The 17366-nt window shown below is 47.7% G+C and overlaps 1 protein-coding gene across 9 annotated transcripts in view; it reads right to left on the reverse strand.

Moving 5' to 3' along the window:
• Positions 1-17366, reverse strand: part of TACC2 (transforming acidic coiled-coil containing protein 2) — a 125092-nt gene that overhangs the window by 62010 nt on the left and 45716 nt on the right. For all 9 annotated transcript variants that reach the window (XM_082764690.1, XM_082764695.1, XM_082764694.1 and 6 more), the window contains 2 exons: positions 9557-9682; positions 3578-3709 (listed from right to left, as the gene is read on the reverse strand). In XM_082764690.1, the coding sequence (XP_082620816.1) occupies positions 3578-3709; positions 9557-9682 (258 nt within the window). The remainder of the gene's footprint in view (positions 1-3577; positions 3710-9556; positions 9683-17366) is intronic.

The raw sequence follows: 17366 nt of genomic DNA on the forward strand, positions 1-17366 counted from the left end.
AGGAGCCACAATCTCATTAAAACGCCCGGAATGGAGGAAATGAATGAATGGGCAGCGGCTCATTCTTGGCCATTTGTTGCAGGCTGGCTGGTAACATGGAAAGTATTGATTTTTTTTTATGTTGTGCTTCAGAAGGTGAACGATTTTCAGGATACCAGCCACCAAGCCTCAAGAAAAATCCCTGGGTTTTAGTTTCCAAGACCTGAGTGACTTTATTTCAGTGTGTTCACCGTGTTACTATTACTAATACAATCACTTCATTTGTGCATCAGAGTCCAGATACACATTAAACATTTGCTACAATCCAGTTCACATAAAACACTTAAAACCAACCAAACAACCCCCCCCAAAACAAACAAACAAAAAAAAAACTTTAAAAAAAGAAAATGAAAGGAAAAAATATCCCATATTTTAGAAATAAAACAGCATTGACATTGTATTTGCATCCCACGCTTGTACTTCTCATCTCTTAGCTGCTCAGTGAACTTGTAAACTTAATGGATTGACTCTTCTCTTTCAAAAGGGTTAAATGAACTCAAGGAACAAAACGTGGTTTTGAATCCCTTTTAATCCCTTCCAGTTTCAATTACATCATTAAAAGCTGCCCCAGGTCTGGGATTCTCAGTCTGGGTCATAAATGCTAGCCACACATTCATTTTTATTTACTTATTTTTACAGCAAACCTCACCAAAAGTGGGCAAAAGGAGAAAACTCACTTTCAACACATGATCAAGCAAATACAACCCAAGAGTCAAAAAGCTCATCCTGTTTTTGTATGCGACACCAGTAATTCAGCTTTGCTTCCTCCTGGGCAAGCATTATGAAAACATCTTTTAGAAACCAACAGCACAGAAAGCTGAGCTTTCTGTGAAGACTTTTCGCTTGTGGAGAGAAAGATTTGTTGCTGTGCTTCCAGCTGGTTCCACGCTCATTTCGGGAACATTGGCTAAGACAGATGTGCATTTAATCACAGAGATTCAGAGATCAGCAGAAGCTCCCTACCCGCCCAGCTTCTTGCAAAAGTATCTAATTGCAATCTATTTTAGTGTCAATTTTCTTTCAAAAGCTACGTACCTGACAAGGAGGCCCCACCTCTCAATCACACCAGCCTCATTTAACATCTCAGGCGTAGATTTAAAGCACGTAGCCGGGCTCTGGATGAGGATGTGCACAGAGACAGAGCTTGCTTTTTGCTCTCCAGAATGCCTACACCCATCTCTCCCCCTTACAGGACCATCAGAGGGATGGATTGGCTCTACGGAGCCTTTCCAGCTCTATCAGAAGTGGTTCCTTAAATGACAAGTTACGCTTACGAGCAATATTTCAGCACTTCCCCCAAATTATGAAGTGCCTGTGATACAGTTAATAACGTGATTGCCATGATCGCAGAGGAGACCGAAATGCCTCAAGGATCCATTCTGCAGAAAATTGTGCAGTGGCAAAGTACTTGCTGAGGTTTAGCACCTCGCTGCCCAGGCAGCTGCCATAAATGTGACAAAGTGAAGCATAACCCGACTCGAACGCTGTTATTTTCCACGGCTGATTTGAGTTGACTTGATACACATGAATCACAGAAAACATTGAGACAGCCCAAAAGGTATTTACATAAGGGGCTGATTATCACAGTAAAGAGTTATCTGGGTAGAAACACACTTGCGTTTCTGGAGGATGGAAGAACCATCTTTCATCCCACAGACATCTCTAATTCTGCAGGCATCTTAATTTCCATTAAGATCTCTGAAAAATCTGTGTTCACATTACAAAAAGAGCAAAGGATGAAGAGCTTTAGAGGATGCTGCAGGTGATCAGCGTGCTGCTCTCAGGGCATGATGAGGATGCGTGCCAGCCTTCATTTTGGTTACTGACATCCTGCACTGGATTTTGACTCTGCATTAAGCAATTCTACTAATGTTACTTAATTGTTTACCCCATCCCAGAGATTCTTCTGCACACATATTTACATCGTTACACACACCACGTCACTGCTGAAACCAAACAAACTTCAGAGGCACAAGCCAATTTAAACACGTGAGCAGAGCAGCTCTGCCCATCTGCACACTGCTCAAATTATTTCTCTTCTCTCTGTCTGATGCCGAATTCTGATGAAAAGGGTAAAAAAGAATTACGCTGTGGTTTGGTGGTTCACATTTCAATAAACCTCTGGACTCATAAGTGGTAGTCACCTGTGACCACACCAAGGAACTTGCAGAATGTGACAGGGTATCCATAAAGTTCAAACAATTCTGGAAGCTTCTCTGGAAGGAGCCAACACCCTGCGGTGAATATTTTCTAACTCACAACCCCACCTGACCACTTCACACAGCTTTTAAAGCACGAACAGGGTAACCTTCATTCAGAAAATCCTCTCTAGGTCACAGAGCTTGCAGGCCAGCTCCAAACAGACCTTCAAGACCTTCAAGCACTGCTTTTACCCACCAGCCTTACACTGGTTAAGAAGACCTGGGTACAGTGAAGTCCCACAGAGGAGCAGGACACAGAAGACTCGACCTAACCTATGCCACAGCAACCATTAACTTACACTAAAGATCAAGACACCATTTCCTGATCAAAATTTTCAGTAGTGTATACAAACATAATAACCAACACGTTTCCTAGGTTTTATACTGTGGATGGGATCTGATTAGCATTGGCTGATAGCTATTAATTCTCTGTTCCACAGCAAAACACGTCTATTGTGTACGTTCCCATTCATGACTCAGAGTACCCTCCTGCTGGCAGCGGCATCTTTTGACATTTCTGAACAGAGCTTAAGTAGAATAGCTGCATTTCCCGTGCTGTCTCCTGTCTTGTATTGTACTTGTCACAAGCTGGCGACCTGTATTTGTGGGGTGGAGAAGGATACTCTCCAGGGAGTGCCCATTTAATATTCTCAGCTGTGCCGTGACCTTTTCCATTAATAGATGTCACAATAAGGGCATGCCTTTATTGCCAAACCACAACAGCACACTGGTTAATCGCCCACAAGACAGGCGTCACCTGAAGCTCTGACATGAATATCCAAGCACACGTCTCATCTTGCCTATATCTGAGCGGGGAGGAGCAGCCTGGGGGGCTTGCAGCAAAAATCCCCGAGGCCATTTATCAAACACCAGTCGGTGCAAATCTGAAGGAGAAGAACATCAGCTTTGAAATGAAGATAACTGAACAGTTCTTCAGAAAGAGCAAATACAAGCTGAACTTCTTCCCTCATTGCTGACACCTACAATGCAAATGACTAGTGGGGGGAAGACACTGGCAGCACCTGAAAGGGAATGAGCAGAACAGTCCTCTTGAGGGGAAAAAAAGAAAGGAAATATTTGAAAAAAAAAAAAAAAAAAAGAATAATTTAAAAATAGCAGGGAAGAGCAGCATAGTATCAAGCAGTGTAGTCCCAGCTCCCTCTTCTGGTCTTTCAGAATAAATGTGTTGGAGCAAGGAGGTCTTCGTAATCTAGCATTTGGTTTCAAAATCTAGCAACAGTATTGACACAACTTATACAAAACACCCATTATTTTCTTAAGCCACGGATGTACAGGCGTGGAAATGTACTTTAGCATAGGATAACATTGTGCAGTACCTCTTTATTTCCTCCGTGAAGCCTTCACTTTCTTGAGGAGGCAGGTCTACACCTTCACCAGGGGCTGCAGCTGGCGGTACATCCCCAGAAACGAGCTTATCAGCTTCGTCGCAGCTATCAGGCTTGGAAGTGCTGTAAAATAATCATTTAAATTTGTAAGGTGAAAAACTTTACAAGTGCCCACAGAGCTTCAGTGAAGTCTTGTGAAAAGAAAACCTTCAGCTAGGTCTGAACTTCTGTCATGAGCGCGTTGTCCCCTCCCCTGTACTGTCTTCCCCATCTCCCACAAATTGCTTCTTCCTACAAAACCTATTTAAATTCTCAGCTGACCACAAAACCAACAGTAATTAATAAGAAGCTTTGACAGCTCTCACAGACCACAGCATTAACTGCCAGAGGAATTCAGGAGCCCTCTCTGCTTGCTGTGCATGAAGGCAGTGCGTCAGCCCCCAGCAACTCCTCTGCAGCTCTCACACAGCCCCTTCTCCTCAGCAAACACGTCAAACACTCCGTTCAGCGACTGGCCTTCTAGAAAAACTAAAATCCAGGACTAAAAAAGTCTCATGTTAACAGCCCTCGGCATGCTGTGAGGCTAAAAGCACAACCCCTGGAGTCACGGTGTGACTGTTCGGGTTGCAGGCCCGTACGTGCTGCCTCCTCCACGTCGCCCTGCTCAAAGCCCCGCTAGGCCCGGCTCAGAGGCCCGAGGGTCCCGCGGCGATCCCCAGGGCACACAAGGACACACTGCACAGCAGTTTGCCTTACAGTAAGCAGCAGGGAATGCCCTTTCCCCATCCCCACAGAAAAGGAGCCCTGGCAGGAGTGACAACGTGACACAGCCAGAAAACGGGGTGCAGGGCGAGCAGCCACCTGCCCAGCCCCTGGCACGCATCCATGTGCTGTCTGTTTGCTTAAGCAAAGCCCACATGAGATGGAAAGACCTGACAGCAGCACAAATAACACCCCTGTCCCGAGTCTTCTCTCTGAGAAGGTAATCGCCTGCCTCTCCAAAAGATCACCCCACAAAAAGCTCATTTTGTTTTCCCTCGCTGAGCACACCGCTAACCCTGCTCCTGGTTACCCTCCCTAAACTAATGACAGAAAATAAAGTATGTGACCCATGACTGTCTCTCAAAAACCCATCAAGGTGCCCCAAATGAGTCCAGTACAGGGACAAAACCAGATCAGCACTTGCTACAGCAGCCAAACTGTTACACTTATAACTATTTCTATATAAACAGTTGCCTGCACATACCAGAATACATTGTTTTTGCAGTTTGGATACTAAGTTCCAATGTCTTCGGTCTGTTTCCTAAAACAATGTGAAAGAAAGTGAGTGGTGGGGCTGATTCCCTCCTGCCCCCGTAGATCTGAACACACCGCTGCCCATGGGGCCATAAAGTTACTTACAGGGTCCTTCTCCACCCTTTGTAACTGCCTTTAGTCCACTCTAAGTCAGCCTGCAGTGGGACCTGAAGCCTGGCGTCCTCCTCCCACACCACCAGCTCAGTCTGTTACAGCTCCCACCCTTTTGCTCATACCCAGGATGTGTGATTCAGAATGGAACAACCTCAAAAGCAGCTAAAGGAGGGCCCTTCCCATACCTCTTCCACCTGGAGCAAGGGGCAACCTGCCGAGCAGCTGTTTGCTGAAGGAAAAAGCCATCACACAGAGTTATACTTATATTCTACTCCAAAGGGGATGCTTTTCAGATTAAATGTCTCTGAAATGGGGTCCTCACCACCCAGTCCTTCCCAGGCAGCTCCAGAGGGACAGAGATGCCCCAGGCAGCAGCTTGCCCTCGTGCTTCTTGGGATTCAGACACAAGGTGACATCGGTGGTGGAACCAGGCTGTGGGCAAGAAGCTTCTTTCAGGTTTTCTGAGTTAAATAGTAAGGGCTATTTTAGCCATTCCTCTAAAGAAGCCTTCTCCTCACCCCCAGTAATTATACTTGAATAATTGTAGGAGGTAGATTAAATCACATCGCTGAGTAAGAGCTGGTGAGGTTCAGGGACAAATGGTTCCTTTCTTCAGGAACATGTACACAAGTGAGGACAGACACAGGTCACATCCCCAACTTCAGTCACAGTACAGATGAGCATGAGATCAGTTATTCCCAAAGTGTTTATCCACTAACTTACTAAGATCTCAAAGCTCTTCCTGAGAGCTGACATCCCTGATGTTGCTTTGTGCCATATGAGCTGGCTACCAAGTCATTCCTTCTATGAAACTAGGCAATAATCTCTGCTTCAAGCACTCCTCTCTCCCTTCCTTCCTTCCCCACCCTGTCCATGCTGACACAGGCTTCCTGACTTCTCAGTCCCGTCAAGTTTTAAAAAAAAAAACAAAAACAAAAAAAGGACAAAGAATAAAAGCTGTTTCCTTTTCCACGCGGAGGACTTTTCCCTTTGCTAAAAACATCTCTGTCCTAATATAGCAGTAGCATCAAACGTATACACAGGCGACGTGACTATATAGGGTCAGGCGGAGATTAGGGAAAGTGAGATTTTAAAGCAAAAAGTAAACGGCTAAAAATAAGCAAAGGCTGAACATCTGCTTGGAGAGCTAACAAAGCATCACAAAACCCAAACGCCTTGCCAGAGGGCCCAGCCAAGCCGGGATACCAAACAGGCACAAACTGCTGGACACTGTGCGAAAACACGGCAGTGAAGTCCTCGCGGTAGCACCTGCTTCCCTCACACCCCACTGCTCACTGTTATCCTTCAGCTTTCCCTTCAAGCCTTTCCACACAAAGGGCAAACTTTCTCAGCCTTCGGCTAACATCACCGCTAATGCTCTCTACGAAACAAACCCAGCTACCAGAACGCAGCTGCTTTTAGAAGAGCTCTGCTCCTTGGACTTCACAGAGCACAGTTTTTAAGTAATTCTCTAAAGCTATTTCCTGACCCTTGGCTTATGCAGCCCCCCCGGGTACTCCTGCCAACCCCAAGGCACACACCAAGCAGCACCGGTCCCCAGGACACAAACTACATGATGGGGAAAGCCCCCCTTGCAGATAAGGCAGCGCTGCTTCCACCTGGCACAGGTTCCCCTCTGGCAGCATAACGCCATCCACGTGGCAGGCTGGGAGACAGCCTGATGCAGGGAACACGTTTTCTAGTGCTTGCTCAGGTTTCAGTGTCCCTGTATTCACACCAGAGCTCTGCCTGCTGAGGATTGAACACCGTGCTGCAGCTCCTCGGCCTCAGCACGAGGTTAATGGTGAGAGCAGAAGCTTCCTGGCTGCTCTGCATCTTCCCTGTGGCCTCCCCTGCAGACAGCTCATTCAGCAGCTGCTTTCTAAGCTGCCAATTTTCCTGGTACCTGCAAGATTTCTGCCCACATCTCAGGCAGAGGAGTTACCGTGGATCCCAGCTAAGCAGAGGCCTCCTGAACAGAAGTGCTGCTTGCACCTGCAGCACAAGCAGAAAGATGAGATGTGCCTGGCCAGGATTTCTCCTAGAGCGTGTCTGCTGGCAAACCAGAGTGAACTTGGCCTTTTGGTTTCATTGCTAAACAAAAATGCTTGGCAGAACAGCCAGGGAACTTTTCACCTAATTCTTTTCAGGGCACTACTCTGCGGATACAGTAAATAAAGTCTGGTATTGAGCAGATGATGCCACCACGTCCCTGATCGATACGTTACCAGCAGGGGAGGAGAGGCAGACAGTCATCCTGAAGAAACAACAAAGATAGAGTTTCTTGACTGACAGATGGAGGGACAACCTGATCTCTCATTACGTGCTGCCATATGGAAGACATTTAGCACGAGCTGACCCCTGCCTGCCACGCACCATTGTTTTCCCCTGTTGAAGGGCACACCATCTGCATTGTACGACACCCCTGATGGGGAAACACTTAGGTGGAAACAAAAGGAACTTATGAGTAAATAACTAAATATGTTGGAAAAAAAAAAAAAAAAGAAAAAACACTACTGTATTTTATTGTATATTGACTGGAAAAGCAACATGGCACCTAATAACTCTAGAATTTAGAAATACAATGCACAGGTGTAACCAGGAAGCATCGACATGGAGACAAAACACGTGTGTGCATGTGAATTTTTCTGCACTCACAGTGAAGCAGCAGTGCAGTATTTCTCCACAAAATGCCAAAAAAGCAGTGCCTTTTGAAAGATCATCTTGCCTAGATAGGCAAAGAAGCGCTCCATGCCACAGGTGAAGAGAAGGTGAAGGATAAGGCAGTGACATGAAGCAATGAGAATTACTGAAACTTCCCTCGGGCAAGAGGAGCGCAGTCCTGCCACCACTGATCCTTGTGGTGAGCGTAACCTCCTGTGTTTTCAGAGCACTGCTTTCAAGTTCGATGTGAACAAACCCCAAAGGCAGCTGTGGCTGCTACTGCTGGAAAGCAGGAGCCCAAGCGTGTGCCCACCAGCTGTATCACCAACAGGGAGTGGGCAGCAGCCAGCACCCTGGGCAGGAAAGACAAGGGTGAGGAGAACACGCAGGCTTTTGTGTCTAAAGCTGTTACAAAAATAAAGGAGGGAGAAAAACAAACAATCCTGATAACAGGAACCCCAAGACCAACTTTTGCACGCTTATGGTAAAAGCGTTTTAAAGACAGAACTGATGAAGATCAAAAGAAAAGGTGTGACGTGATGAACCTTCAATCTCAGATCCAGATAAGGACATGAACAGGGTGAATTCATGAGGTTTGCAAGAAGCAGTAAATTAAGACACAATGAAAATTGCTCTTCGTAAATGTTTCCTAAGGCAACATTTACCATAGGCAGCCGGGGTGCCTTTTTGCCTACAAACAGCAAACCCTCACCCCAAGGGCAGCAGTCTTCTAATTCAGACTGCATTCAGGAGACCATGTATAAATCTTCCTAGCACTTTTGGTGGTGGCTTTCGATTTTGGTTTTGTTTTCCTCTTTCACACCCGGAAAGCTGCTCAGAGCTCCAACTCAATTCTAACCAGCTCTTTTCTAACTCTTTTCTAACCAGCTTGCTACTACAGCAGGCAACGAATTAATGAGAAAAAATAGAACACCCCCCTCTCCCCCCCAAAGAAAACAAACCTTTAACCTAGTTGCATTTATGAAAAACAAAGAAGCACAATTCAAATTAAAGCTTACAAGAACTGGAAGAAATCCACATCATTAGCTTCCTATGTAAACTTCTCTAGATCTTCCTGCTTTACCCCAATTGTCGTTTCTCGCAGATTCACCCAGCACCAGCAGTCTAACTAGCTTGGGGACAAGGGAAGACCAGCACCAGCTACACACCAAGGTTACCCAGCTTTTAAGGTGGACTGTGCAAACGCCACAAGCTTCTTTCTGCCTTTGATAGCATACTGTTGCTCTTTCAGCGAACCAGTTTAATGCTAGCTTAAATATACCGTGCATGTTTACACTCTGCTGGGTTCACAATGACCGAAGGGTAAACACACCCTGAGAGGCTTCCTCTCCTGTTGGCAGGTAAGGCAAATGTACGTGCCCAAAGATGTTGACAACCCAACCGCCACCAGCACAGCGAGGCAACAGTTTCCCTCCTCAGTGCAAATAAAAGCAGACAAAAGGCCCTGTGTCCAGCAGAAACGAGACACCTGAATGCTTTATAGTCAGCATCGTGGTGGTGAGGAACTTCTCAGGATTAAAGATTAAAAAAATGACTGAAGGATCACCTAAAAATAATAATGATGTGTATTGCACCTTCATGTTGTATGATCCTCCGTTCCAAAGTGATTTGTTCTTGGGGAAGGGTAAGCAACATCTTCTTCTGAAGGTTTTGTTTGAGTGAGAAGATTTGGATTCTGGTAAAAATTATACAAATGCTACACCTGCTACAGACTCAGCAAACCCTTTAGAAACCACCTGCACCAGACATATATCCACCCAAGAAGAGCGACAGCAATGTCTTGGCCAGTGCTGACCTCTGTGGGCCTCTTCTCACCCTCCAACCCCCCAGCGAGCAGCTGGAGCAGCTTCCCACCACACCAGCCCTTCACAATACCTTGCTGCAGTCAGCTCCGCAGCATCCCCGGGCTCAACATCTCCGTAAGCCGCAGGAACGGGCAGCGGTTGCTCAGAAGGATCGAGGGCAGCAGCCAACTGTATATCATCACCTGGCCCAGGAGGGCTGCGGAGAGAAAAGACATGGAAAAAGGCAGCCTTAGAGGTCTGAGTTATTGCAGCGTTATTGTCACTCGGCTGGCTGAAGCCCCCGCTGTTTGGCATGTGTGCGCTGACTCGTGTTTTGGGGAATGCAGGGAAAGTTGGTATTTTTAATGTGAGTTGCGTTTGTGTACAGCTTTACTGCTCCCCCAGGACTGAAGTCACTGGAATTTTGTCTGTGTTACAACTGCAGGAGCAATGAGATAATACAATCCAGCAGCAAATTAAACCAATTGTGATTCTGATTTTCAAAAGCAAATGAGAAAACGAGCTACTGCTTGAACAAGGGAAGGGCAGGACCCCCTTGAAAAAAGACTTAACACCCAGGGGGCTGGAGCCTGGCTTCCACCTGCCCTGGGGCTTCTTGCCCTATGCCTAGGCAAGCAGGACAACCCCTCATATTGACACCAAAAGGCTGAAAGGAAGCGATCTGGAAACCCATCTTTGAATCAATAAGGAAAGGAGCCTTGCTGAAGAAAGTTTTTTGTTTGTTTGTTCTAAACGAAGGCACCAAAGCACAGGAACCCCCTGCAAACAAAGCTTCTGTTGTCTGCTTCCACCTGACTTTCCTCTGTGGCCACCCAGAGACCAAGGTCCTGGAATTACCACCTGTCTGGGGAGCTCACCAACATCCCTAGGTTTTTTGTAAAACACAAACACCACCTTTGGTTGGGGTCCCAATTTCACACCTGCGGGTTCCCCAAGTGGTGTTGAGGCGCTGCTTTTCTGAGCTCCGTACTGCCCATGTTGAAGCCTGCCTGAACACACTGCTCACAGTTTGCTTATTTTATCCCAACTGTGCAGTAGCATGTTCACGTGGGAAAAGCCATTTGTCAAGTTTGTTTTCTTCTTATTTTCATCCTAAATTAATGGCCTTTGTGATCCCCTGTAAGCTCTCTCCCTGCCACCACACCAAGCAGAGCAGGGCTGAGCCACCCTGTGCAGTGCAGGCCTCAGACACATACACTTGGCTACTTTGGAAACTTACAGAATGGCTTTTATCTAATTACAGCACTAAATGATTAAATGTCCACGTGTCCCCTGGTTTAACACCACCTCGGGGCCCAGCCTGTGTTAGGAAGGGCTGAGCCGAGATGCCTCCCAGATCTGAGGTCCTCCAGCTGACAAGTACACGGGAGAGGTTTTCTGTCGTCACTAAGAGTTGCACACACCTGGGTGCTGCCTCTGCTTTCCCTTAAAATGAACATTCAGAAATTACCAGGGTAGACCATGACAGCAGGGCACTGCCACTTCTGTCCCATACACATCAGGAGTGAGGTGCCAAGGGCAGACGGGCCTTGTCCTGTTTGTGACCCGAGCACTAAGAGGCTGTCCTAGGAACACAAAAGCACAGCACAAGCACATCAAGTGCTCCTTGAGGCTGCCACAGGTGTGCCCTAACCCTGTGAGAAGTGTTTGCTCTCAGCCCCTCATGTCTGCTGCACGACAAACCCCGATTTCCAGGCAGCCTGTGGACACCAAAACTTGAAACTCAGTCCCAGAGCCTGGGCAGGAGGTGGTGAAGCTGTTCATCAGCAGGCCACGCTGCTCAGTACGGATACCCGAGGAAGCCATCCACCCGAGAGCTGCTCAAACAAGTTCCCCAAGCGAAATTCCCGGGCACCACAGCCACCCCAGGCACCCGGCCTCCCTGGCCAGTTTGCTTCTGAACAAGGCCACGAGTCTTTTCCATCCTGATGCCCACCTCCTGGGTCGAGTCCGGAAGAGGCTCTACTTAAAATGACTTCCAAATTCGACTTATGACAAGCATGACTGAAATACTTCTCCAAGGAAAATACTTCACAGTTTAACAAGCAGTTGCTTACTAACAGCTGCAGCGAGCACGCTAAATTCAGCCCAGAGGCCGAGGCGAGCAGCCTGCTGTTCGTGCCACAAGTGAAAATGTTGACCACCGAGTGCCCTTCTGAGCTTCACAGCTTCAGTTTTTAAAGGCCCTACCTAGTCTTGAAAAGAGATTTTTCTCCAAGTCACTGCGTTAGGAAGGTACACAAACAGCAAGCTTGACCCACGCGACTCATGCGCGTTAAATACCAACGAATGAATGAGGATTAGCCACAGAAACCTATGTCATTTCTTCTGGTTACACATATGAATCCTGGCTTCTGTTTACATAAGAAGCTTTTGAAACAAGGCAGGCAGGGTATTTTAAATACCTCGAGAAGCACGGACAGACGCAGAAGCCAGCAGGTTCAGCTCCCAGGCACTAACTCCACCAACACAGCTCTGGTGGCTCTCCCACCGACACCACTGAGATGCAAACCTTTAGGCCCCAAATTCCTACCAAAGTTTGAAAACGTTTTGACGCTGGTGCTGGAGACAGAAGGCAGTTACAGGTCTTGGCATTTTCTGCCTGTCCATGTTTTTCCAATCAGGAGCTGGATGTGGCTCCCTTTGAACAGTCAACAACAACAGCTCCAAGTTTACTCCGAGGGAAACCCATAAGCATTTCAAGCCCTGCCATCTCCCGGTCCCAAACATTTGGTTGCTTTTAATGAGATAACAGGAAAATTTATAGATCCCGCTCTTCCTCCAGAAATCTCTGGAAAACAGCATAAAACACCCCCAGGGAGGATTGAGTTCTCAGCATCCTCATCACCCGCTATTTCATTTTCCTCAGGAAACAAGATGTTGCTCACCAGGGTAGAAGAGGGCTGATAGACAAAATCCTCAACGTTTTGTACTTGTCCTGACAATAACTCAGGCCCGATAGCCAATTTTTGAGCCTCTGTTTACACTTCTGCAATCGATTAATCAATTGCAGAAAAGCATTGAGAGGATTTGCTATTTCTGAGTTCTTACACTGCAATTATTTCCAAAGAAAACAATATCTAGTGGCACCTGCATCAGTTCACATACACGAACATATTCTACCTTGTAAAATTTCTTCCATTTTGAGTAATTCCTTCATAATGTTCACTTTTTCCCCCTCTTAATTTTGTAGTTTATCTCACACATTTGCCATGTTCTTTGAAGTAAACTTCACATGGGGAAAACCCAACAAACTGTTCTAGTAACTCTAAGCACCTTTGGCATTTATGCTCTTTTAAAGTATTTTCACAATTATTGGGGCTCCTATTGCTAGATTTAGCAGATCAGGAGGTCAGAAGTTCTTTCTTAAATTAAAAATCAACCTCCCTGGTATCAAAGTAAAACTAACCTTGCTCAGGAGTGCCACATAAACTGCCGGCACAGGATTAAAAACAAGCAGCAGACAACCCATCGCTCCTTCCCCCCCGACTTCTGAGATAATTTAAGATCTAACATGAATTCGGAAAAGCAGGAGATGCTCAGATTAAAACAAGAAGCCCAGTTTTACTTCTTAATGAAGTCAGGGGACATCCATCCACCCGAGCGATGCCCCCACACCACGGCAGCTTTCCCAGCACTGAGCAGCAGCGAGCGCAGGGCCCCAGTTGTTCGCACGTGGGCACAGCCAGGGCTCTGCTGGAGCAGGCAAGCAGACCCCCAGCCCAAAGTCGGAGTTTAAACACACTGCCTGCCTTTTGTAAACCCCACAAAGACTCGCTTATGCTTTCGACTTCGCGACTTTGGAGCAAATCTCTCTGGTTTCTTGCGTGCTCCGAAGGGGAAACCACAGCGTGAGAGGTTCACGGCAGCCCCCGTATTTGCACCGAGGGGCCTCGGTGCGGCACCCAGGAGGCGAAGCTGGCACATGGTGGGGATTTGAGTCAAATCCTGGCTGTAAAGGGGCTCGTGAGTTGGAGGCTGTGCCCAGCATGTGGGATCTCAGAGCCGGGTGCCGAGCGGACCCCATCACCCGGGGGCACCCGGTAGGGCCCCCACCTCACCACGGGTGACCCTGTGGGGCCGTCGGGGCACGGGGCGAGGGAGCAAACTCCGGGAACGAGGCGTTTGGGCAGCGCTGCTGGAAATCCCGACACGGCACCCAACTTCTCCTCCCGCGACGCCCCCGGGAGCCCTGCCCGCCGCCTCCCCATCCACTCTCCCTCCCTTACCACGGCCGAGCAGCAGCAGCAGCACGAACAGCCCCGGGCTCCGCCGCCCTCCTCCATCCCCTGCTGTCGGGGAGCAGCCCGGGCCCGGCCCCGCTCCGCCCGGCTCCCCCGGCCCGCCCCGGGCAGCCGCAGAGCGAGCCCAGCGCCGGGGGGCGGGCGCCGCATCGCCCCCGCCGGCCCCTTCGCCACAGCCCCGGCTCGGCACAGCCCGGCCCGGCACGGCCCCGGCTCCTCCCAGGAGGATCCCGCACAGGGGCCGGGCCCGTGAAAAAAAAAAAAAGAAGAAAAATGGAATAAGGGAAGCACGTAGGAAGGCTCCCGGCCGGCGGCCGGCTCGGCTTCCACAAGTTTTTCCTGTAACTTTTTAGCAACTTCTTCCCAACCCTCCTATCGCGCTCAAATTCTTGGGTTTGAGCCCATCTCCTGAACTCGCACTGTAGGAGCATGGGCCCTGATTAATCTCTTGGGTTTGCGGTGGGTTTATCGCAACAAAAGACCGGCTGCCTGGCTAATGAAGCCTCTGCCCGCACCCCTGTGTTTCACATTGAGTCTCTGCCCGGGGAGATGGGTATCAGGGCTGTGGCACGCCACGCCACGCCAGGCTAAACATCTGCGGTGCCAATCCCACAGCCGGGCTGCTGATGGGCTCCTGGTTTACCCTGTGCCAAGAGCTCAGGGAAAATGCTGGTGCTACAGGGACCGAATTCAGCCCAGTCAGGGTTTGGGGGCTCACTTGGTGTGCCCCCTGCACCATAAACTATTTCTTCTTGTTCAATTTTCTGAGCTAAAAGAGGGAATGGATTTTGTCCAAATGGTGTATCACAGGAGCACGTTCACATTCCTTCCACTTAATACCCCCAAACTGATAAGGACTGTCCCTAGGTGAGCTCGCTGCCCCGTCACACCACTCACACACCTGTATGGGAAATGGAGCGACACACTGAGTGACCCCCAGAGAGCAGAACAGACACCTCAATGGGCACAAAAAGCTGAAAATCCCACAGAATACCCCACATCGCCTGGGCTGTGAGCACACAGGGGCCGGCTGCTGCCACCAGGAGCCAGGACAGCGAGGAGGAGGGCCAAGCACGGGCTGGGTTTGGGGAGAGCAGCTCTCTGCCTCCCAAGCAGCAGGAAACCAGGGATGGAAAAAGTGACTGGGATTTCTGATACAGGTACAGGCACTCGGCCACCCTCTCTCATTTGAGGGGGAACTAAGCCCTTTTGTCATCTGGAAACCATTTCACAAATGGCTTCTGCAGGTATAGCAGCCCTGAGGGGGAGGGAGACTCCGGAGAGAATGAGGTTCATTAAAATAAACATTGATTTTCTTCATAGTCTGGCACAGACTGCGGACACAGAGTAGCTAAGTTCCTGCTAACAAAACCAAATTTAGCAATTTTGGAATTAAATGGTCACTTTGCTCAAACAACATGCCCTCCCTGTGCATTCATCAGTCTCTGGGCGCACCAGGAGCCCTTCCCCTCTCATCCTACCTCAGCCACAAAATCTTTCCAATTTTCCTGCTGGTGCCTCCTGTGTGGGCACATCCACACCACTGAAATGCAGACAAACTGATAGGCAGCACCTGCAGGAGCAGGGAGCCAAGGTGTGCTCAATTACCTGCTTCTCCTGTGAGAATTAATTGATCTGCGTTAATAGGGGGCTTAGGGGAGGAGAGAGGAAGCAAGCTGGGGAGCAACCTCCCAGCTGGTGGGAGGTGATTACAGGCTGGGGCTGGCTGGGAGAGCCCCGAGATCAAGGAGTGAGGGAGACTGAGCTGGAGAAGATCTCACAGGTAGGAGGAGAAGATGAACATACTGTTGAGGTGAGCTCTTCAAAAATGCAATGAGCACAACAGGCGTGTCTGTCCTTCATCCATGCTTCCCTTGTTCCTCACTGCTCCAAATCAGACTGAAGTCTGGCACTTCCAGAAATGCTGGATGTCAGAACGCCCTTTTAGGTTGCGTTTTTAGAAATCTGGACTTCAACTCGAGGAATGTCATAAAGGTAAAGCTGTCATCACCAGGAGGCCTGCCAAGCGGTCAATGTGCTGCAAGGCTGCAGGTGGACACCTGGTGGGAGCCCACGATGGACACGAGTGGGAGCAGTGACCCACGGTGCCTCCCCTCTGAGGATTCAGTCAGAGATTTTCCCTGAACCACTTCCCTTCTGCCAAACCAAAGCACTCAAAGCGGGGGGTGGGAAATGAGTCAGCCCTCAAGGAAAAAAAAAAAAAAAAAAGGAAAACCAAAACAAACCAACAAAACACCATGAAAGGACATGAAACTGGTTTGAGAAGAATGTTACGTTAAATAAATCTTTAAAATGCAGTTTTTCTTTAAAATTTGCCTTCTGGTTCTGGGAGTACAGGATGGACTCACATCAGACTGACAAGCTTCTCCCAGTAGGCACGAGAGCAAGATGCTTTCTTCTCCAGCCTCCATCCCTTAAAGTTGGGATTAAGACTGTCACCAGTCTACAAGCAAAGCCAAATACTATGATATTGGTGATAAACTTGCAAAACAGCACCATGTGTGTTTGTCCTGAGTAATGAGGCTGTCATGTGTGACTGATCATTAGGAAAGTGGAGGGGAATTTTAAATTTTTCTTGGTGAAAACTTAGTGCCTGTTTTCAAGGCCATTTCCAAGAAGGAAAACCGTATAAATGCACTTAAATTTGTTTAAAATTAAAGAGGAATTTCTCTTCTCCATTTCCTAGCCAGGGGTTCAGAGTCGTACCCTCTGCAAAACCACAGAATCAATTAGTTGCAGAGCAGCTTGGCTTAGAGACCCAAGCCACTTCTGTACCAAACACCTGAATTTTTTCTTTCCACTGCTGTTCGCATACAAATTGCCCACAACATCATTTGTGGCGGTTGGAAATGAGGCTGTGCAATTCCCAGCAGTTTTTATTGGCAAGGCTTCGAGATGGCTGTCTCCCAGCCCTTCACCTTCAGCTTCTGCCTTGAAAAAATAAAAAAAAAAGTTAAGCCTTAAATCATTACATTCTGGAGGATCAAAGTGATAGGAAACTGGCTTTTTGGTAATTTCCAAATAAACAAGTGATTTAAAAAAATATTAACTCCTAGGCTAACCTTAGAGCCTCAGAAATTCCAGCGATAGCTTTTCTAGCAGACCAGGTTTATTTGGAGTTTCTATCAGAAAAACAAGGTTTGGAAAATGCTGATTGCAACAGGAGCTTTGTGTCCAAAAAAAGAAAAAAGTGGATGTGGAAAATCCTGGAGACTTTCAAATATTCAGCACAAACCAACTCTATTTTGACTCATTTAATGACACTGTTAAGAAAGGGAGGAGGGAGCTTTTGGAGCTTTTAGTCTCCACTTATTTTCATGACAGCTAAATTTTTTCCCTTAGTTGTTAGAAACCAAGCAATGCATGCATAGTTTTTGCTTGCATTCCAGCAAGCAAATCCATTCTTCTCTGCCTGCTGCAGCTATTCTTAGCTGGCTTTGATATTTCTATCAGCCAGGAGAGCATAACAATGTTATCATGCTAACAAATTCCAAAGATTTTACATAAGCTCTTGAGTGCCTTTAAAAAAAAAAAAAGTGGCATTGATTACACTGCTCGTGTTTCATTAGCCAAAGGAGCTATGAAAAAACAACGGGCTGAAGGAATAAAATAGAA

This window comes from Aythya marila (genome assembly GCF_965140915.1).
Source record: "Aythya marila genome assembly, chromosome: 7".
In the NCBI taxonomy this organism is placed as follows: Eukaryota; Metazoa; Chordata; class Aves; order Anseriformes; family Anatidae; genus Aythya; species Aythya marila.